Source organism: Periplaneta americana, chromosome 17 (genome assembly GCF_040183065.1).
Source record: "Periplaneta americana isolate PAMFEO1 chromosome 17, P.americana_PAMFEO1_priV1, whole genome shotgun sequence".
NCBI classification, from domain to species: Eukaryota; Metazoa; Arthropoda; class Insecta; order Blattodea; family Blattidae; genus Periplaneta; species Periplaneta americana.
This window is the reverse complement of record NC_091133.1, coordinates 109,720,765-109,745,014: the sequence shown is the minus strand read 5'-3', so window position 1 is coordinate 109,745,014 and position 24,250 is coordinate 109,720,765. Positions and strand designations below refer to the sequence as shown.

The window sequence follows — 24,250 nt, the reverse complement described above, 5'->3', positions numbered from 1 at the left end:
AGTATAGCAACGTTCCTATGTGTGCAACAAACATTACTGTCTGAATGACTGACGCAATTTATTTCCTACTTTTTTATGTTCAGAAATCAAGATATTTACAGCAATGGCCTCCACGAAGCTCTTTGCTGTTCTAACTGCTGCTTTGTGTCACAGAGTTCAGACATTGTTTCTGACCGACCAACAGAAATAAAAAATCAACAACTTAGAGAAGTAATAAACTGTTTATTTCAAAACTTCAATATGAGCATTGGAAACAGTGTTGTGGACATTCTTTTGCTTTAGTTGTTCCGACGACGAATCGTGCTGAAGCGATTAATCCACTCCGTAAAGCGAGATACATCCAGGAATTTCATTGGATCGCCTGCTTTGCAGTTGGCAGTACCACTAGATGTCAAGCCCCACTGGACATTTCCCACCATCATGGGCCCTCCAGAGTCGCCCTTTGAACAGAAAACATTTTAAAATATGAGAAGAAAATAACGCATGTTTTCATTTCACAATTTCAACCTTGCTTAACAATTTTAGTTTATTTTGTAGATAGTAAGTCGGGGAAAGCAAGAAAAGGTGCTAATTTATGCATTTAAACATGAGAAATAATAGTACATTATGCAACGAGCCTATAATGATAGTAATTAAGAATCGAGTATGGATATTTATGAAACGAGCGCAAGCGAGTTTCATAATTTTCATACGAGCTCGACCATATTTCTAACTTGAAATTACCGGTATTCAGATGTATACATTTTATTTGTATCTGACAAGATCGGAAGTGACCTTGTTCTAGGTCGTGAATTGTGAGATGTGCGCAGACGCGAAAGTATTGATTTTTTCCGAGGAACAATAATGTCATTGACCTTGACGTAGTCCCGTTAAACTTGATAATATTATAATATTATAACCTTGATTATTGAATTCGACATTGAAAAACGAGATGACAAATTTAATTTATTTGAATATTATTAACAATTAAAATTAATTATTATAGTAACAGAACATAACCTTCTGCGACAGTATTGGATTTCCAGCCTCCGTGACTTTTCGCTAATTCTCTTTCGATTTCATATCCGAGAATAATCGATATTTGCGGTTTTATAACGGTACAAAGCTGACTTCTCATTGGCTGAACACATGTAAGCTGTGTTATCATTGGCTGAAGACCTGTACTTTAATGAGTAGTTGTACTTTAATGACATGCATTAAAGGACTGCTACCAGGTGTATAATTAGTACATTTCGGCATGGTCGAGCGTAAAAATATATACGTACTCGTATTTAAAAGAGAAAACCGTCGAAATATGCGTTTTGCAAAATAAAGTTGTCTGCATTCCGACATAAAAATCATGATCGGCAAAGATCCACTTCTACTTTTCGAATACGCCAAATCAATAAAAACATGCAACCTCATGAATCTCTGGTAAATATATAACACTTATCAGAGTAGAGTATGGAAACGTATATTGTAATACTAGTGTGAAAGGCATTCATTGCACATCTGAGTGTCATTGGTTGCTACCCGAGGTTCACCCAGATTGCATATGATACGAGGATTTCAATGTGCTATTCTACAAGTAGGTTAAATGCTGATTTTATGCCACTTGTGGCGGTGGGTGCTTTAGGTTCAATGGTTCAGAGAAAAACAAGGAAAAACAATAACTGTTTAAATAAATTTATAATCTAATAATAATAATAATAATAATAATAATAATAATAATAATAATGTTTTATTTTCGCTGGCAGAATTAAGGCCATAAGGCCTTCTCTTCCACTCAACCAGCCTTAATCAATACAATACATATTTAAATTACGAATATTTACACGACAACGCAATCCGAGAATGGAAACTGCGGCTAAACATTTTAAATATATCCTCTGATTATAATAGGAAGAATTTTATAATGACACTCCTATATGCAGATGACCAAGTAATAATTTCTGACAATGAAGACACACTACAAAGAGCATTATTTGAACTCCATAAAATAATTATTAATTACAATTTTGATATATCAAAAAATAAAACCAAAGCTATGGCATTTCAAGGAACTCATCCGCTAAGATGTAAACTTGTATTAGACAATAATATAATTGAACAAGTAAATACATTTAAATTTTTAGGATCATCAATATCATATATTAAAGAGGTAGATATTGGAAATAAAGTTGAAATGTTTTCAAAAATATGCGGAACAATTAAAAGAACTTTAAAAAATAAAGTAAGAAAAGATACGATGATAAAATTTGATAAAACTATGGCAGTTCCTGCAGCTCTATATAGTAGTGAAACTTGGACAATGACAAGTAGAGATAAAAGTAGACTACAGGCAGCAGAAATGAGGTTTTTAAGATCAGTTCTGGGAGTCACTAAAAGGCATAGAATCAGAAATGAAGACATAAGAAATCAATTACAGATTTTTAGCCTAAATGAAGGAATAGACCATCATAGACAAAAATGGCTAGATCACGTAGACAGAATGGATGAGAGAAGATACCCAAAGAAAATATTAAATTATATACCAGAAGGGAAACGAAACATAGGAAGACCAAAAAAACGATGGAAAGACCAATGAACTAATAATTTGGAGCGCGCAACAAGCCTTAGTAGGGCTTAATGCATGAACAAGAAGAAGAAGAAGAAGAAGAAGAAGAAGAATATTTACACTACACTTAAAAGGTTCTCCTGCAATATTCTTCAGTTAAGTTTTAACGACTAGTAGACTACTTATTTATTTAAATTTAGATAAACTTATAAGGTAAAGTAGTAACTTAGTTTATGAGCTAATTTAATTCAATCAATTATGATTAATTTGAGATTTGAGGTAGCTAGTGATTTACACTATCGTTCATTGTTTCTTGCTCATCTTTAATAAGTTTACTTGCGGCTTTACCCGACCTGGGTAGCTCAGTTGGCAGAGCGCTGGTACGTCCAACCAGAGGTCCCGGGATCGATATCCGGCCACGGAATAATATTTCCCTTGAAATTATTCACGGAAAAGTATTTTACATAGGCCCTATTTTTTCTATATTTGTATCTTCTATCACTTTTGAGGAAAGTGCACTCAAATTTGAGGAATTTAACATTGCAAGATATGGAAACTTTAACACCTTTTTTCTCCACTTTCTTATTTTTGTGACATTGGTGTACTTTTCTCAGAAAGTATTGTACCCAGAAGCTGAAATTAATGTACAATATCAATGTGATGGCATTTTACACAGTAGTTTAAAAAAATTAAGATTATTACTAACTTCAGAAAAAAATAAAAAAAATAGTTTGTGGTAATTCTTAATGCAAAAAATGTTATCAATGAATTTTTTTTTTTTTTTGGCAATCGCTCACTGGAATTTTAAATTTATTTAACCGGTTGTATACATAAAGGTATGATACATATGCCCTATTTTTTCTACGTTTGTATCTTTTATAACTTCTGAGAAAAGTGCACCCAAAATTGAGGAATTTAACATTGTAAGATATGGAAGTACAGTCTCCCCTTAAAATGGGTACAAACGTGGATTCAGATATTGAAAATTCTGTAAATTCTGAAATAGAATGTTTAGTACCATTGAAATTCCGCGTAAGATAGGAACGATTACAATAAATAAAATTAAGTCAACTTTATTTTATTTAATATGTGCTTCACGTTACGCAACTAGTTAGGTAATAGCAGTAATATTACCTCACTAGCTACGTAATAGAAGTATCATTACCTAAATAGTTGCGTAGTGAATTTGTTTACAACATTTTTATTAGCAATATGAAGTCCACATTACGTAATGAAAGTGGATCAAATTTACTTTGCCGTACTTATCTTCAAATGTTATTTCAGTGCAGCAAAAGTATGTCTTTCAAGTCTAAAATCGGGATGGAATTTGTCACATTACAATATAGTAATATAAACATTTATATTCTCTTTTAAATTTAAAAGTCATATTGAGTTCAGATAAGTTTGTGAAGTAATATCATTATAAATTAGTTTTTATTTTCAGTCAATCACTTATTATGTTAAGATGGCAGAAATGGATTCTGTTACATCAAGATACTATATTAATATACGTCACGAATATTTTCGACTTACTTTCAAGTCATCTTCAGGTGATAGTTTACTAAGAAAACAAACAATTGAACATGGTGAAAAATATTTAAACACATCTATAATACACAAATAATTAGTCTAACCATGCGTACTTTTCTTAAAGTGGTTAAATGGCGTACATTGTATTAAATTAACATTCAGATAGAAAGCCTTCTAGTGGATATAATTATAATTTATACAATACATTAAAAAGGCAGGCAGTGTGCCTGAGTTGTAAAATTAAAATCGTATAAAATTATTTGTAAAACTGAAGGCTAAGGCTTGTTCTTTATAAAGTTCAATACATTAGAACAGCCGTGACGAGAATGCGACTCGCGAGGACATTGTGGCTCGCAGTGAGAGCTATGCCATGGATAAATATATATTTATCCATGGCTATGCTTCTAACCTTCCCCAACCCCCACCCTCTCACTCACTGGAGTCAAACTCCGTTCCATTTGTATTTGTCTCTGACCTGCGAGTGGCATATGTCTCTCTCGAAACCACGTACCTCTACAAAAACGAAAGTTTGAAATAGAATGGGAGGACGCATTTTTTTGCTGCCAATATGATGAGAATATTAAATGTATGATTTTTTCACAAGTATTACGAGGAAAACGGTTGTATAACATAAAACGACATTATATTACATGTTACTCATGAAACATTAAAATTTAGGTGTTAATAATAATAATAATAATAATAATAATAATAATAATAATAATAATAATAATAATAATATCATCATGATCATCATCATCATGATCATCTCTGTACGTCGAACCTTTTTCAGCAGATGTACGAATAATGCCGTTAGATCTTCAATTTGAACTCACTGATTTACTATGTGATGTCAAATGAAAGCTAGATGTAAGGACTTGACAAATGTTGAACTTTCAAATCTTTATTATAATATCAATTTTTGTTTTCCACCTGTGCTTATCTTAATATTTGGATTTATATTAACGTTTTTACAGTGTTTTATAATGTATATATTTTACTTGTTTATATTTATGTGTCATAACAATGGTTAACATAATTTTGTATTGTCCTATATGGGTTTTCAAAAGATAGAATTTAACAGAATCATAACAACCAACCACACACTGCCTATAGTAATTTTAGCTAAATTAAGAAATCATGAAAGGTCATACACAAGTGAACAACCCAGAACATAATTAAGAAGCTAGGTCTTCACAACACACAATGACATAGACCCCATATCTGAAGATGACACACACCGAGTGTCGAAAACGTTAATATAAATCCAAATATTAAGATAAGCACAGGTGGAAAACAAAAAATTGATATTATAATACAGTGAGCTTATCGGCATCTCCAAAATGAAACTACGAAACTTTCAAATCTTTGCCAAAAAATAAATATCCGAAGCTTCATTCTTTCGCTTGCTCTGTTGAAGCCATGTTCGCTACAACTTAAGTTTGTGAAAAATTTTTTCAACAATGAAAATAGTAAAAACCAAATTTAGATCACGACTGACAGACAACTACCTTCGTGATCAACTACGACTGGCAGTAAGTGACATAATTCCTGATTTTGAAACTTTGTCGCGGACACATTCTGAAGACAGTTAATTTTAGGTTGTGATATTGTTCATTTATTCTTCATTCCTTTCTTCGTTACACGTACTAAACATTAGTTTGTAACCTTATACTCTATAAAATTATATTTAAGCACTTGACGTAAGGAAAATGAAAATCCGTTAATAAGTCAGACAGTTACTTCACTTCCCCTTCGGGTGTCCCTCTCCCTCTATAGGTGCTATGCGCGTTGCAGATTACACAGTGGCTCGGCGCACAACTACATTTTCGCCACCGCTGCATTAGAAGACTGTAGTGAAGTGGATGTAAAAGAAACTCTCGGTCTATTCGCCGTGGTGTTTAAATATTTTTCACCATGTTCAAATGTTTGTTTTGTTAGTAAACTATCACCTGAAGAAGACTTGAAAGTAAGTCAAAAATATTCGTGACGTATATTAATATTGTGACAGCGACGTGAGATTCGAACTCACGACCAGCGTCCCGCAAGAAAGCAGATCGCGCGGAGCACGGTGGAATGGCGCGCGGCGGAGAGGGGAAAGGGCCAACGCGGCGAGAGAGTGGAGCGAGAGTGCGCGCGCAACTGCTGCGTACGCAGTGAATGGGGAACGGACCTTCCCGACTCTTCGAGAAGTCCGTCGAAGTGGAGATATCCAGATAATTCTCTACACACCTGTAGAAATTTCTCGCAACTATGATTTTGCTATAAAAGAAGAAGCGCCAGCGAACTCGAGCAGTTTTCAGTTATTCAGTCAGTGAGTAAGCCAGAGCAAGCAAGCCAGACTTGTGTGCCGGAGTTCGACTCGAGTGTGCGTCCGCATCTGCGTCAGCATCCGAAGGCCTGAGTTCGAGTGCAGTGGACTGCAGTTGGAGGGACCTGAGTTCGAGTGCAGTGGACCGCAGTTGGAGGGACCTGAGTTCGAGTACAGTGAACTGTCTCTGAAGGTCTGTGGTTCGAGATACTGTGAACTCGAGTGACTGAGATAGAAGAACTGTGAACTGAGAACTGATAGTTCTGATTTGTAAATAGTGCTTTGTAAATATTAGTTAAGATTAACAGTTCATCGTTGTTCAAGTAAATTGTCATTGTCATCAGTGGAGTGCTATAATGAATATTATGTTGAGTGAAAATCCAATTGTTGACGAGAGCGTTTAAGGGGAATTGTAGAAAGGAATTATTGTTGTGAGGAATAAATTACATTGTTGTTACTAATAAAATTCACAATATTGTATCTTGATGTAACAGAATCCATTTTTGCCATTTTAACATGATAAGTGATTGACTGAAAATAAAAACTAATTTATATGATATTTATATTCTCGCCACTATGACTAACGGCAATACTTCCTATGGCAACAACTGTTACTCTTATCTAGATTTGTATTTAAAATAAGTTATTAAACTTACGAAACAGGTATCATCTAATATGTTAGCATTGACGACACATATACTTCTCTCAAACGTCGTCCACACTCGTGTGCACCGACCGTTTACGACGGGAACCACTTCCAATGCTTGCAGCATTAACGGGAGTACCATTTTCGTTCTAGTCTGTTGACAAAAAACACACAACTTAAATACTACGCACTTCTAATTCTGAAATAGACGGCCACACAATGAAGTAACACGTTGGATTATATTGGGTAGTTTTTATTTGAGATGACTAGAGGACAGAAAGTAATCAGTAATATATTCTCCTAGATCAGTGATAAAGCATGCGCATTTGTCTGACCTTGACGTCGTGCGCGGGCATCAAGCGCTAAGTATGGAAAGAAGAAGGGTTGTGTATATGAATAAGCAGCCTGTTGTATTAAGAAAACAGTGGTGCACAAACTTCAGACGTAACGTGAAATCTTATGTCGTTACTTTTATATGCCTTCTTTCTGTTTGATATTATCTATATTGTTTGTAAAACAAAAGTACTAATATCAATTTCTTAATATTACAGTTGTGTTTTAAATGTTAATAACATAATAAAGAGTTAATAAGGAATATTCACATAAATTCCGTTGTAGTACAACTATACTGTACTAAATGGAAGAAACACATCATTCATAAAGAAAGTGATATCCCAAAAAAAGAGATTGAGTATGACATGATAAGTTGGAATTGATATTGATGGTACCTTTAGCCTTATAAAAATAATCAATAAATCAATCAAAACAATATTACAATACAAAGCAAAGTTCCCTAGGTGCTGTATATGTTTTAAATGTAACTAATATTCCATAACAAAACTCTTATCGCATTATGCTTTTAAGGTGATATTGGTGAGCAACTTCGTGTCATCAGAATATTAAATTCTTTTCTCTAAATGTGCTGAAGCTATAGAGCTGACATTTTTACAACACATGGGCACGTATCTTTTGCTTGTGATGTAACAGTAGTTGCTTTGTTAATTCATTTCCTTACAAACAATTTCCATGCGAAGATTTTCAAAACTTTCAATACACTATCTTCAGTAATACCTATTTACCGTATATTAGATTTACGAAATCATTCTGTAAGGCTACTAAATAAATAGGCCTATATCTGAAAATTTCACTTTTATATAACAAAAGTTGAGAAAATATTTCTTTTGAATAAAAAAATCAAACTAGTGAAAAATGAGCATTAAAATTTAAACTTACATTCTTATACTTTTTAGACAAATCTAAAAATTAATATGGATGCAGTTTTAATAAGTTCTCTTTCCTTTATCCATTGAATCAGTGCTGGCCATCCCTGAATATAGCTCGATCAAACGGCAAATATACCGCGCTTGCTCCTATTGGCATCAATTGACATGACTGTCCTAGATATTACATATGACACTCTCTCTCTCTCTCTCTGAAGAAACCTGCTGGTTTGGAGTAAAAGAAACCGTCAAACCAAATTTGTAAGGTATCTTCGTTGTCAAAGGAGTTACCTTGAAGGTTGGTGGATGGAGAAAGGAAAAGGTGGAAATCTTAGGACGCAGGAACGGGGAGAATATGGAGGATGTGAAATCACCCACAAACCGAACTCCTGGGTAGCTGCTTTCGGCGTGTTGGCGGTGTGCGGGCGTGTATTATTGTGTTGCAGCAACACAGCATGCAGTTTTGCCGGTCGTTTTTCTTCAATTGGGCCGCAAGGCATCTGAATTGTTAGCACTAGATGTCGACAGTTATGGTTACATTACTGAGAAGCAATTTACACCAGACGCACCACACCATCTTTTGTAGACGCATAGCCTACTAAATTTTGTGTGATTAATGTTAATATTAATATCAATAGAGGAACGAACGCGTTAGCTTTCAGTTTGCAATTCACGACTGTATATGAACCTTATTTTTATTTACCACGCGCTTATGTTGTTATTGAACACTGCTTGCAATACTTGGAAGTAAGCCTACATATAGTTACTTATGGCTTTTAAGGAACCTGCAGGTTCATTTCCTCCCTCACATAAGCCCGCCATTGGTCCCTATCCTGAGCAAGATTAATCTAGTCTCTACCATCATATCCCACCTCCCTCAAATCCATTTTAATATTATCCTTACAGTTACGTCTCGGCCTCCCCAAAGCTCATATTCCTTCCGGCCTCCCAACTAACACTATATATGCATTTCTGGATTCACTCATACATGCCCATCTCAAACGTCTGGATTTAATGGTCCTAATTATGTCAGGTGAAGAATACATTGCGTGAAGTTCTGGGTTATGTGACTTTCTCCCTTCTCCTGTAACTTCATCCCTCTTAGCCCCAAATATTTTCCTAAGCACCTTATTCTCAAACACACTTAACCTCTGTTCTTCTCTCAAAGTGAGAGCCCACGTTTCACAACCATACAGAAAACCGGTAAATAATTGTTTTATAAATTTAACTTTCACCTTTTCTGAGAGAAGACTGGATGATAAAAGCTTCTCAACCGAATAATAATAGGTGTATTTCCTATATTTATTCCGCGTTTAATTTCCTTCCGAGTATCATTTATATTTGTTACTGTTGATCAAAGATATTTGAATTTTTCCTCCTCTTCAAAGAATAAATGTCCAATTTTTATATTTCCATTTCGTACAATATTCCGGTCACGAGATATAATCATATACTTTGTCTTTTCGGGATTTACTTCCAAACCTATCTCTTTACTTGCTTCAAGTGAAATTTTCTTGTTTTCCCTAATAGTTTGTGGATTTTCTTCTTGGTCACGTCATTCGCATAAACAAGGAGCTGATCTAACCCGTTCAATTTCAAACCCTCTCTATTATCCTGAACTTTCCTAAAGGCGTATTCTAGAACAAAGTTAAAATGTAAACGCACGATTTTTTAGTTTTTTTTTAAAGACGCTGTATCAACTACTCGGTTATTTAGCGTCGATGGGATTGGTGATAGCGAGATGGTATCTGGCGACATGAGGCTCAGGATTCGCCACAGATTACCTGACATTCACCTTATGATTGGGTAAAACCTCGGAAAAAACCCAACCATGTAATCAGCCCAAGCGGGAATCGAACCCACGGCCGAGCGCAGCTCCGGATCAGTAGGCAAGCGCCTCTGCCTACTGAGCTACGCCGGTGGCTTAAACGATCTTACGATTATACTTTAAATAAAGTACTTGATATAATAACACATACCTGGGTCAAACCCCAGCCGATGGCGACAGCTCTTGTACCAGGTCTTAACCTTTCATTGAACCTCGGCAATACAACTGGATGGACTGCAGCGTTGAATTCAAAGGGCTGAGCAACCTACAGGAAAATAGATGGCCACAGCTGTTACAGGAATACAGCAAATAATATGGAGAAGGCTACAATCTAATGTTATACTTACATATTGTCGCAGTGTTAGATTTCAATGTACTCGTATTTCATAAAACGTCTCTCTAAACTGCAGATGGTACTCACTGTCGACATCCATCATTGGATAGATACTGTAGACCAGTACGCAGTGGTTCCCAAACATTCTGAAGGCGCGACCCACTTCTCGGCAAGACATTCTTTTGAAACCCCCCCTACCCTGCCGTTCCGCTACCAAACCCTATTCTAAAAATATAAATTCACATAAAACCGAAAATAATTATAATTTTACTCAAAAACAGTGGATGCCACCCAAAATATGAACAAATTGATTTATACAGTAATGTGGTGCAATAATCACACGAAAAATTAGATAAACATCATTTGTAGTACTTCAAACCATTACCACCATGGCGCTGAAGTAATAGTTCATTAAGAAGTGGTAAATTCCATCAAAAGGAAGGGCATTGAAAACTCGTATTTTAAGTGGAAAGGATGGTATTTTTTGGTGAAAAATTTGAAAATTAAAAAAAAAAAATCCTTTAAACTATTCTGTAATATGTGTGGAATGCATAGCATAACATTTTGTTGGTATTTGTGCCCTTATCGGATGTTGAGTCGCCATTTTTAAACTTCCTGCGTTATGGATTTTTAAATCACTCGCCCACTTTTATTGTTGTTTCCGGTAAATTAAATTTTCAAAATTTTTTTTTTCTATAAAATACCCTTTGATATGTGTGGAATGCATTGCATAACATTTTGTGGGTATTTGTGCCCTTATCGGATGTTGAGATGTAATTTTTAAACTTCCTGCGCTATGGATTTTTAAATCACACGCGCCCTTTTATCGGTTTCGAGTAACTTCATTTTTTTTTGCTGCATTGCCAGACAAAAATGGATATAATTTCTGAACTATTAAAGATACATGCATGAAATTTAGAACACACATTCTTTAGACTATTAGGAAACGTTTCTCTGTAACAGAATTTTGTGAATTGATATCATTTTAAAAATAAATCCGTTTGTTTGCTAGAAAGTGAATCAGAAAATTGTTATTGAATTTTAATTGTTTATTTTACAAACGTAGGGACTAATATCAAAATTCTGTTACAGACAGTTTGTAGAACATGCTTTTGCAAATACATTGCAAGAAACTGTTTGAATCTATCTCTAAAAACGGTTTAGATATATCGGTTTTAGTATAACCCTGCATTGAGTATATTTTCAAATTTGGGCCCCCAAATAATTTTTTTTTCAAAGTATTTATATTTGGTTGAATTTCTACAGCTGTGAGCTCTCAACATAAAAAAAATTAATATTCTACAACAAATAGGAAAAAAGTTAAAAAAAACACCATCCTCTCCCCTCTCCCCAAGCGAAATTTGTGAAGGACGTTATATGAAAATACTCACACGGAAGATGGCTTTCCTGGAGTAACGTCTTGAAAAGAGTTTTACAGTTAAGAATAGAACTTTTAATATATCTGACTTTTAACATACAAGACATAAAAATCGAAATATATGCAAACCTATTTTCCAATTTAAGAATGTGATCCCAAAACTGAGTTCATTTGGTCATTTTTATTATTTGTACATATATTATATATCATTTTTTTTTATTTCTGTCATTAAGCTTCTTTTCTTCCAAAATAACGCCAATCCTTGTCTAAAAGTTTGTGTTATTGTGTATATCACTTGAAAACAAGCAGACTGGTGGATTAAAAAAAACTATTAGCCCAGTCCTTTCATAAAAATTGATTGAACGCGTTTTGAGAAAACGTAAAATAGGCTCTAAAATATTGGACAGGAAAACACTGCAGATATTTTTAAAAATATCCACAATCTTTAATGAAATGTATTATTGTAAATAACGTGTTAAAAAACTGAAATTAACTAGGTAACAATCAGAACTAGAATAAGGGAGGATAACAAAAAACGTTCAAGTGTTCTAGGAACATCCTGTCAAACAGATATACAGTAGAGCACACCCCATACCCTCTTATTACTGATTGAAAGGTTCTCTGAAGCTTTTTTTATTTAAAAAGACAGAATTAATTAAGTAAACTGTAACCTGTACACAGATGTTCGTGTTATCTCCGTATGTCATTAATTTACTTTATGCTCGACCATGCCGAAATGTAGTAATTATACACCTGATAGTAGTCCTTTAATGCACCTCATTAAAGTACGCCTATTCATTACAATTCAGTTGTTCAGCCAATGAGAAATCACCATTGTACTATTATAAAACCGCAAGTATCGATTATTCTCGAATGTGCAATCGAAAGACAATTAGCGAAAAGTCACAGAGGCTGGAAATCCAATACTATCCCAGAAGGTTATGTTCTGTTACTATAATAATTAGCGTTAATTGTAAATAATATTCAAATAAATTCAATTTGTCATCTCGTTTTTCAATTCTAAATTAATTTCCGGGTTATATCAAGCCCAATGTTCATGTTACTCTCTAGATTAAATCAAGGTCAATAACATTCGTGCCTCGGAAAAAATCAATGTTTTCGCGTCTGCGCACGTCTCACAATTCAGGTCAGTTCCGCTCCTCACTTACATAGCCATAACATGAATACTTGTGAATAATTTCAAGTTAGAAATGTGGTCGAGCATAAAAAGTCGTATGAAACTTGCCTATAATGGTAATTAAGACGCTCGTATGAAAGTTATGAAACGAGCGTCTTAATTACTACCGTTATAGGCTTGTTGCATAATGTACTATCGTATTATACTATGTTTATTGTAATACATTATATTATTTATTGACTAATTTATTAGCAGAAGGTTTTGACTGCTGATCCGGAGTTGCAACCGTCGTGAGTTCGATTGGGTTGATTACCTGTTTCTTTCGACAGATACAGCAAATTGTACCCTATACAATTGCAATGCAACGACAATAGTAATGGACTTGAGAGTAACATAATTAATTACTACAGAGTGATTTATATAGAACTGACACATTTCTTTCTTTAATTATTCCGTTGGAAATTCATTCAATGACCCAATTTTAGCACCAAATTAAGCAGAATGTTCTGAAGTTTCGATTCCTTGTCACTAGATGCGCAGATGTTTATGTTTTATTCCTATTGTTGGCAGCCTAAAGCCATATAGGGTTACGTTACAGGAACCAGATAAGGATAAAAGATTGAATTATTGTCGTTGGTTTCAGACGTTCATTGTGCAAGTTCCTGCCATATTGTCCATCACATGGTTCACAGATGAAGCATGGTTCCATTTATCCGGTTATGTGAACTCACAGAACTCACGCCATTGGGCCATCGAAAATCCACATGTCATCCATGAAGCACCTATGCACCCGGTTAAAATCGGAGTTTGGTGCGCAATATCCGCACAGAGAATAGTGGGGCCATTTTTTTTAACCAGACTGTGAACACTGCAGAGTACCGACTGATTTTCATGGAGTTTGTTGAGCAACTAGACGATGTAGAGCTGAGTCAAGGATATTTTCAGCAAGATGGCGCTACATGCCATACATCAAATGAATCCATGGAACTAATTACAAGTTTCTTTGACGACCGAATAATTTCCAGGAACCTGTGGCCACCGAGATCTCCGGATTTGACAACGCCGGACTTCTTTCTATGGGGTTACTTAAAGACAGGGTTTACGCCACACGTCCCCAGACATTGGACGATCTGAAGCACAACATCACACAGGAGATTTAAGCTATTGACAACAGAGTCCTCCAACGAGTGGCCAGTAACATGGAACGACGTGTTGAGTTGTGCAGGATGGAGGAAATTTTCAACATTTGCTATGGAGGTAAATAATCTCCCAAAATTCCTCTACATTTTAGGTATAATAAGTTGTCGTTAGCACAATTCGTTTTGAAACAGTTAATGAAAGAAATGTGTCAGTTCTATATAAATCACTCTGTATAATACAATTATTAAGAAACATTAATTAACTTATTTGCAAATAAAGTGTGAAAGTGTTAAATTCTGCCTTGAAGAGCAAGGAAAACACTTCTAGCAATTCACTGTGATGAATAATCTTACTAATAATTTTTAATTCAATTATTCAGAAGTCCGATATCAATTATATCTAATTGCAACAATTCCGAGATTGGTCAAAGGAGAGTATAAATTTGTTTCAAAGCTGGAATCGTGCTACCAACTTAACTGCGTTTGCCAGTGTCATATGCTCAGGCCGCTTCAGAGCAGACAGAGTTTGTGTACGCACTGTATAGAAACTCACATCCATGATCCCGATGTCGAATGCAGAGTCTCCCGTACTTTTGTATTGAGGATGCATCTTCAAGCTGCTTACTTTTCGTTGAATAACGTTTGTGTCACCCCAATAGTAGGATCCAGCCGTCACGAGCCATTGGTTATATGTTCTTGAAAAGAGAAAGTACACGAGTGAACGTTTCTTTGAGCTTCTTAGAATGAGATGACGTGGGGTATTGTAAGTTGTTCTAATTCAAAAGTGTTTAGAATTTCATCAATATAAATTGTTGGATACTTTTAAATTCTCTTAAGATCAGAACCATTTAACATTACCCATAGGACACCACGAAGCGTGTTTGAATGTCACCCAAAAAATATTTCACTTTTCCTTTCGTCTAAGATTTCTCATTTACTTATTTAAGGCTATGGATCGATGAAATAACGAAAAACAAAAAAAAAAAAGAAAACCATTGAAAAATGTACATTTTGTTTTTAATGCTAAAGAATAGAATAATGTTTAAATTTTTAGAAATCTGTGCTTATTTTGGTCCTATGACAATAATATTAATTCCCATTGAGACTTTATCAAAGTCATTTGAGTTATTTTCAATTTCTTTGTGTCAGTGAGGGTCCAGATAGTCTATGAAAATGCTTTATTTAATTTCGAAACTTCAATATTTATGCCCCTCGGATGGGTGTCACCTGTAGGTGAACGTTACAGGTAGGATTTCAATCAAATTACTTACTTACTTACAAATGGCTTTTAAGGAACCCGCAGGTTCATTTCCGCCCTCACTTAAGACCGCCATCTGTCCCTATTCTGTGCAAGATTAATCCAGTCTCTATCATCATATTCCACCTCTCTCAAATCCATTTTAATATTATTCTCCCATCTACGTCTCGGCCTCCCCAAAGACCTTTTTCCCTCCGGTCTCCCAATTAGCACTCTATATGCATTTCTGGATTCCCCTATACGTGCTACATGCCTTGCCCATCTAAAACGTCTGGATTTAATGTTCTTAATTATGTCAGGTGAAAAGTACAATGCGTGCAGTTTGGCGTTGTGTAACTTTCTCCATTCTCCTGTAACTTCATCCCTCTTAGCCCCAAATATATTCCTAAGAACCTTATTCTCAAACATCCTTAATCTCTGTTCGTCTCTCAAAGTACAAATATATTGTCTAATAATGCAGTCACCTCAGATATACTATAAAATACACATAAACAACACAGATGTCTTTGTTATATGATATTATGTAACATAAACAATTGAATTTATTATTTTTCACACGAGTCTTTAGCTGATTTTTTTTGGTATGAAATATTTCCATGAAATATTTTAAATCGTAAAAAATATTTTTTTCATACAGCAGAAGGACCATATTTTACACATACCAATCCTCATTATTGTACAAGGTACAGCAATGTAAGAAGAAAATTTTGAATATTTCCAAACATTTTACTGCTGTAAGTTGTACCTAAGCCCCTAAGGACACGGGAACTGTTGTTGTCTATCAGATTGCACATTCCGAGCACTGTGGTTTCATTGAGCGTAAAGGCTGGTTCACAATAAACCGGGAACGAGAACCGGAATGAAAACGAGAAGCAGAGGACGTGAATATGACAATTTTTGATTCACAATAAACCGAGAACGTAGACGACTATGCGTATCAACATGTATGTCAATAACGATATGTAAAGTCGATATTACGCATTCTGATGTTATTTGTGTATAATTGACCAATGACGTTCTCTCATGAGTACAAGGCAGCCAACATAAACATAGGTTAACCAACTTCGAAATTTCAACTGAAACATTTCATTAGGTACGGTACTATAATATGCCCATGCATCTTTATTATCACAACCTATTTTAAGTCTACCATGACGTAAAATAATTAGAGAAGAAACATTTGTAATAGAACAAAAATGAACACAACAATAGTTATTGAATTGAAGCATGAATACGTAGTGTGTAATACAACCAATACAGTAATAAAATATGATTCATTTACGATCGGTGTTCAAAGATACAGTTATTGAAAGCCACGTATTCTCCTTCATTTTCTCATCTTTATACGAGGCGCGCCGCTTATTGTAAACGTGAGGATTTTCCTCAACACTCAATATTAGAATCTCATCAAATAAAACTTGCTCCATGATGCACAGCACAGAACAAAATAATGCATGCGTTATGTCACAGTCTTCTTGCTACAAAATATACGACGACAAAATAGCTTTTAGATGGCAATAGAATGAATCTAGTGGGCTGTGATCGGAAACGTGAACGCCAAAGTTGAAACTTGGCTAACTCTCCGTTCCCGATCCCGGGCTCCGGCTAGCTTTTCGTTAATTGTGAATGCTCACATTTAAATGTACACATTTTAACAATTTTACCGTTTTCGTTTTCGTTCCGATTCTCGTTTCCGGTTTATTGTGAACCAGCTTTAAGAGAAATGGTTAGTCAGGGGTGTACGTGGTACAGGGAATATGTTACTACAACAGTGTAAAATTAATAATAGGGTATATAGCCCTACTTGGATATGCACTAACACGAATTCCCGGTCAGTTCACAAACGGTAGAAATCACTTACGTTCCTTTAATACAGTGAGCTGCAGTGAGCACCTTATGCTGGTTGATAATGGAGCCCGAGCACTCCATAATACTTCTATTTAATAAAAGACCCACCTGGAATAGTAAAACAAAGAAATGCGTTACCAGTACGAACATGACTGATTCTTCGTCATTGTATATCCAGCACGTCTCGAAATAGTTATGTTAGTTTATCCAGCTGCTTACCACAAATGGGAACTCATTCTGTCTGGCATTCCTTACACCATTTATTCTCGGTTGTAAAGGATTTTGTATTTCTTCTGCTGAGCTGAAATCTGTAAATGCATTCCAGACAACGAGAAATGCTGTAAGCGTGTAATATCTACAAAAGGTCAGAGAATATTAATGGAGAAGTAAACACATGGAATGGAATTTCTGGAGGGGGCACTATGGCCGAGCACTGCGACCTATTACGATCTATTGCGTTAACCCTCAAACTAGGCGCATTCCCAAACCCACAGCGGCTGACTACATTAAGGTTCGCTGCGTACCCCCTCGTCCCTAACCAGCCCCGTCCGTGCGTTGCCAGCCAGCTATCGGGGAATGCTATGGAATGATGACGAAATGGAGAAATGGTGACGGATTGATGTAGATGCCTAATATGAGAAAAAATAGAAGAACAACGAGAAATGTCCCAACTGCGACCTGTCCGCCACAAGTGTCACTATGAATTTTTGAATGACAAATCCGAGACTGACCGGGACTCGAACTCGGGTCGCCTTCGTGACAGGCCGGAGGTCTGACCACTCAGCCACCGCAGGGATAAATGAACACATGATAAAAGAGCAATTGAGGAAAAAAAAGTAATAAAAAGATTAAGACAGGAAATATAAAAGGAAAGATTCGAGAAAAGAAAAAAGGATGTGAAAACAATGAAAGAAAAAAGTATGTTCGAGTAAAAAAGCTAAATGAGTGAATTATCCATTCGCCAATGTTTAGGGAAACAAGTTAAGGGAAGAGATGAAGTTAGAAAGGAAAGAATGGGAATTGGTGTATAAAATAATAATAATAATATTGTTTATTGCCAGAAAAATACAATACAAAACAGTTGTAAATTAACAAGATTCCAACACTCCGCTGAAAGGGAGTGTTCTCGTGCTACATAGAAATGTTAAATGTTATGTTTTATTTAACGACGCTCGCAACTTCAGAAGTTATATCAGCGTCGCCGAATGTGCCGGAATTTTGTCCCGCAGGAGTTCTTTTACATGCCAGTAAATGTACTGACATGAGCCTGTCGCATTTAAGCACACTCAAATACCATCGACCTGGCACGGGATCGAACCCGCAACCTTGGGCATAGAAGGCCAGCGCTATACCAACTCGCCAACCAGGTCGACTGCTACATAGAGGTTGACCTAGAAGTCACTACTCATTATTGAACTTAGATTATAATTTTAATCTCTCCCTGAATTTCAAATTACCCGCCTTTCATTTTCATCTGACACATTGATATTTCTAAGGTAAACTCTATCGTATTGTGCATAATCAATCAATCAATCAATCAATCAATCAATCAATCAATGTCAGCTGTCAATAAAGTATCATTTTACCTTTCGATTTTGTGTTTTTATATCATTTTAATGGGAGTGACTTTTGGGCCACTTTGCACATAAATTTTAAAATGTTCACATAAATATTATAATTTTTCACATTTCTAAAAAAAAAAATCACACTCCACACTAAAATAACAAAATTATTCTACTTACCAGAATTAAATGTTATTTTTGTAAGTTGTGTAAAAAAAATATTTCATTTAAATTCAACTGATTTTTCGAGAAAAATTAGTACTTACATCTCAGTGTTTTCAGCTTTTGTTCATATGTTCACTAGAGTATTACAATTTACGGAGAATATTCATCACAGTTTTTCTAATCTATCTTAAAATTTGTAAATGAATAGCTTTAAAAGTTGATGATATACGGAGCAAAATGTGGGCTGATGCATTTTATAGCAGAGTTACACTTCCTGGTAACCTTAAAAATCATTGAAATAAGGGAGGAAGAGAGAAAAAAAGAGAGAGAAGGTTCCATTAAAGAAAGGCTAAAGGAACGACAATAAGAATGAACATAAAATATGATATATTTTGAGAAAGAAGAGAAGAAAGGTAGGAAGAAAAGAGTAGAAAAGGGAATAAATAATAGAAACAAGGTGGAGAAAATTAGTAAAAAGAAGATCAAAAAAGAAATTTACAAAGAATGCAGAATGATATTATTCTAATTTTTGCTGGATACTATTTTGAAATAGTCATACAAATACATCATCCTGTTTGCAACTTCCGCGGATGAATTAAGTCGAGGCATACAAGAATTAGCCCAGCAGAGTAAGAAAGCTGGACTGGAACTAAATCTCCAGAAAACAAAACTAATGACCAACAGCAACGAGGAAATTATACAAATAAACAACAGAGAACTAGAATACGTCACCGAATACACCTACCTAGGGCAAATAGTGACATTCAACAACGCTACCCGCAAAGAAGTCCAGAGACGCATTTCGGCAGCATGGTCAAAATTCTGGAGTCTGAGATTCATCCTCACAAGCCAAGAATACAGTATAAGAAAAAAATATATATGCTAGACAGCTGCATCCTTCCTCTCCTACTATATGGAGCCCAAACCTGGCTCTAACAGACAGAGAAAGAAAAATGTTAGAAACATGCCAAAGAAAGTTGGAGAGAAAGATTCTTGGCGTCAGCCTCCATGACAGAATCCGCAACGAAGACCTGAGGAAGATGACAGGCATCAAAGACGCAGCGACATCTAATGGAAGTGGGCGGGCCACGTCATGAGGATGGACCACAACAGATGGGCGTACAAACAATAGCCTGGGGCCCAAGAACCGGACAAAGGAGCGTAGGCCGACAGAAAAAATGATGGGCTGACGATCTGAAACTTCACTTTGGATCCAACTGGACGACAACAGCCAAGGACCGCCGAGAGTGGAGACTACTGATAGATGCAGCATCAAAAGAATGAGGGTCTTTCCCGAACTGGTTACGCGGGAATGCCAGAATAGCCACCTTGCCAGCGAAGAGGCCCTTTCCCTACAGGGATTCTACGGGCTAATTCTAATTCATACAAAATAAGCGCTAATAAAATAATGTCAGAAGTTTCCGCCTACACGCTTCGTCTTAGAGGACAGAGCTTCCATGCTTTGTAGCCCCAGCATAGGAGTTGATGCGATTCCCATCAGGCTCCAGTCGCTTTTCCTCTCGCAAAATTCTTGCTCCTTAATTTCACAGGAGGCTGGACTACTTAAATTTAATTGTTTATTCTTCTGCGGTTAGGACGAAAAAGTATTTATTTATGTTATCCCACAACAGGTATTGTTGGATCAAATACAATATTTCACTCTGTTTTTTTTTTTTTTTTTTTCAATTTTATTGAGAGATGAAAATGTCCTTCTGTCAAGACGAATTTGAGATTAGGTGCCACCCGGCTACTTTTCTTGGTTGCAAAGAAGAAAATTGAAATACACATGATACTCTTCATATTGTATCTGTATTTTGTTTGGTAATGACGGAACTATGTATGACTGACGCAAAATTAAAAATAGATTTTATAAGTAAATGTCCACAACTACACAACAATTAACATCACAGAGCGAATTGGCTCAGACGGTAGCGTTTGAGAGCGTATTCCGTGGCCGACCAAACTGACTGGGGATTTTCATGGTTTTCCCTGTCATAAAGACAAATGCTGGATTGGAAATTTACGAGTACTTGCCGTGGTTCATCACCGCCTCAGTCACCAATATCATAAATATCAATCAAAATCTAAAATCAGTTACATGAACACAAGCCATCTATAACACACTATAGAAACAGGAATTCGACAATAGTAACAAAGGGCTACTGGTGTACCCACAGATCCTAAACACGCGATATGACCACAGATGTTAAAACGTGTATAAGTAAACTTAACAAAAAGAAAAAAATAATAATATCAGTAAAATCTTCGTACCTCGATTTATGCACAAAGCAAGAAGTAGAATATATTGCTTCATGTCTGTCTGTCCACGTGAAGTATTCTGAGGTATTATCGTTAGTATTTATTTCTGCAAATTCAGTTATATCCATGTTCAAGACATTATTAAGTTTAATGTGTAGTCCGTGGTATTTCATCACTATTAATTGATTTTAAATTTACGATCACCATTAAAATGTGACTTGATATATGTCACTCGCGTCAATCAATGCTCGTCCAAATGTAAGGTCGTATTTTAATAGAAATGAAATATTGGACTTTAAATAATTGATTGCACATCTGCTGCATTAGTTACAGAGGCGTGTACTCTGTCGTATTATCCTATACGGAGTGCCCACTTAACTCTTTCACCTCCTATAGCGTATATGCTGTATATGCTGCAGGGTATGGTTCAGTTCCCAGCAGGGAATGGAATTTATTTTTCTTGTATATGGATGACTGCGTTTTTTTTCTGTGAGAAATATAATTTCAAGAAAACGATTTTTCAGGAAAATAGACATTCGGGAATGCGGATTCGGGAAAATTACGGGAACGGAAATTAATATACAGGTAGGCCTAACTGCGTACATGTGCATAGGCGACACACAGCAAGATCTAACCGTCAGAGATGGAACTCAAAAGCTGTTCCCAATACAATTACTTAGGCTTAAAAATAATCCAAGATGGTACACTGGATGGGGAAATTAGATGGAAATTCCGAATGTCGGACAACGATCAGTATACAGACTGGTTCAAAAGATACGCACTATTTATCGGAGAAAAATAATTTACTTGCAGAGTTTAGTGGTTATTTATCCTTCACAGTGCAAAGAAACATTACTTTACATTGATGGCATAAGAGTTCAGGGGAATTTCATTCTTAACTAGCGGTTTTATCTGAACTTATATTGGCAACACTACTAATTACCGTCATCATTTCGTAATTTACTCGATACATTACTTATCTAAAATTCGGTAGAACTAGCGGAAAAGCCACTAATTTGGCACCAATGTGATTGGTGATTTGTTGTACTAGTGTCGCCTCAACGGTGTATTCTAAGTTGAAAATTCAAGCACATTAAATTGAAAACTACGTACCTATTTCCAACAACTTTCCCTTACTTTAATTTTTTTCTATCTGCACTAATAGCTGAGTTTGTCTTTTAAATCACCCTGTATTAAAATGTTTCATCGTATAGAGTATAATTACTTGTGGAAGTAAAATCTGCGGAAAACTCAAAATCTGAAAAGATTCCAGGTCACAGAAATTATTATATGTGCTGCTCACACAAAAAGAAATTAACTATAAACAAAACAACTTATGTCGTATGAACACGTTCAACGAATGGGTGACGAACGTCTGCAAAACAAATTCTATAATGGAGTCCACCAGAGAGAAGAATGAAAGAAGTGCCAAGACAGAGCTGGATGGAAGGAGTCAACAAAGAGATGAGAAGGTGAGGACTTGAAGAAGATTAGCGGATAGACAGGGAAAGAAAGCTGGAGATTGGGTTACGGAAGTTGTCGAAGAGCGTTGTCAACCGACCTGAAGAATGTATCTGAAGGAAATCTTTCTATTTCCAATATAGCTATCGTAGGGCAGACTTTGCAATGCTTGGACGATGTTCATAAAAGTTCATTGAATATGGATATACTTCTTTATTTCTGAGAATAATGTGTCTCAAAGAAAACTGTGATTTTGAGGCATACTTCTTTCTTTTAGGAGGTTGACAAAATGCATACTTTCAGTTGGTGTTTTGGGACACAATTCAAATAATTCACAACTACATCCAGTATGGTATGGACACGTTGAACACCTGCCAAAACAAATTCTATAATGAGGCTACCAGAGAGGAGAATGAAAGGAGGGTCAATGGAGAACTGGATAGAAGGATTCAACAAAGAGATGAGACGGTGAGGTCTTGAAGAGGATCAGCGGATGGAAAGGGAAAGAAATCTGGAGATTGGGTGACGCAAGATGCTGAAGAGCGTTGTCAACCGACCTGAAGATTGTATCTGAAGGAACTTCTACAGACGTGGACAAATTATTAGACTAAAACGTTTTTCTTGAAAACATAATATAATTCGTCATATCAACTATCAGTATAATTCACACAGTCTATATTGTTGTAAATATGATTGTTTACGTCTTCTGGTATGTTTTTCCAATGGTTAAGTATATTTTTTCTGGCTCTGTTGGTACTACTGGTGTTTTAATTATATACTGCAGAAGATATTCTCCCATGGCCTGCAAGAAGACCGGACATGAGCGAAATTGAAAATCTGTGATCTATACTGAAGAAGAAAGTGAACAAAAAGAGGCTTACAACAAAACATGGACTCATTTAAGCACTGTCTGATATCTGGCTAAATGACGCTGTTACTCAAAGTGTTAAACTTTGGTTTCCAGCATCCCTGACAAAATCAACGTGTTAATAAAGAATAAGGGAATGTTCACAAAATGTTACTAACTTCAAGACTCATTTTCTGTTCATTATATCTGTGCAAAATACAATTTTGTTCATTATTTCTGCCGATAAATACAGCTTCGTTGTACATATAATTAATTTAGTCTAATAATTTGTCCACGTCTGTATATGTGCTGTACAGGTATCTTACAACAGTCCTTGCAGTGCTTAGACAACGCTCATAAAAGTTCTTTGAATATGGATATACTTTTTTATTTATGAGAATAATGTGTCTCAAAGAAAACTGGGATTTTCAGGCATATTTCTTTCTTTTAAGAGATTGACAAAATGCATACTTTCAAATGGTATTTTGGGACACAATTCAAATCATTCACAACTAGATTTTCTTTGTGGCTAGCACTGTGAAAGAAAAGGACTAGCTTTTACCTATTTCTCCTACATTGTTTGAAGTTTGAACGAAACCGTCCTTTCCTGTACAAGTTGAACAGCCATCACAACACTGTACAATGCACTTGTCTGCATCAATGCTTTCGTTTCGTAGAAAGTTATTCATTGCAGCAGTTTTATTGCTCATGGCAGTCCGTTCCACAAACTCATGGAATTCCTTATCGAGAGTCATATTGTTTTTCCTAAAGTATTCGAACACCATTTGAC

General features: G+C 35.7%; 2 protein-coding genes across 5 annotated transcripts in view; one reads left to right on the top strand and one right to left on the bottom strand.

Moving 5' to 3' along the window:
* Positions 1 to 24,250, top strand: part of BBS9 (Bardet-Biedl syndrome 9) — a 399,441-nt gene that overhangs the window by 217,358 nt on the left and 157,833 nt on the right. The gene's annotated exons all lie outside the window — the stretch shown is intronic.
* The window catches only part of LOC138692688 (chymotrypsin-1-like), a 54,161-nt gene continuing 30,119 nt past the window's right edge, over positions 209 to 24,250 (bottom strand). The window contains exons 1-7 of one of the 2 annotated variants that reach the window (XM_069815811.1): positions 21,165 to 21,270; positions 17,386 to 17,474; positions 17,180 to 17,274; positions 14,614 to 14,755; positions 10,223 to 10,336; positions 7,034 to 7,177; positions 209 to 440 (exon numbers count right to left, since the gene is read on the bottom strand). In XM_069815811.1, the coding sequence (XP_069671912.1) occupies positions 279 to 440; positions 7,034 to 7,177; positions 10,223 to 10,336; positions 14,614 to 14,755; positions 17,180 to 17,274; positions 17,386 to 17,474; positions 21,165 to 21,207 (789 nt within the window). In that variant the 5' untranslated portion in view covers positions 21,208 to 21,270 and the 3' untranslated portion in view covers positions 209 to 278. Of the gene's footprint in view, positions 441 to 7,033; positions 7,178 to 10,222; positions 10,337 to 14,613; positions 14,756 to 17,179; positions 17,275 to 17,385; positions 17,475 to 21,164; positions 21,271 to 24,250 lie in introns of those variants that run through there. The other variant, XM_069815812.1, reaches the window with a different exon arrangement.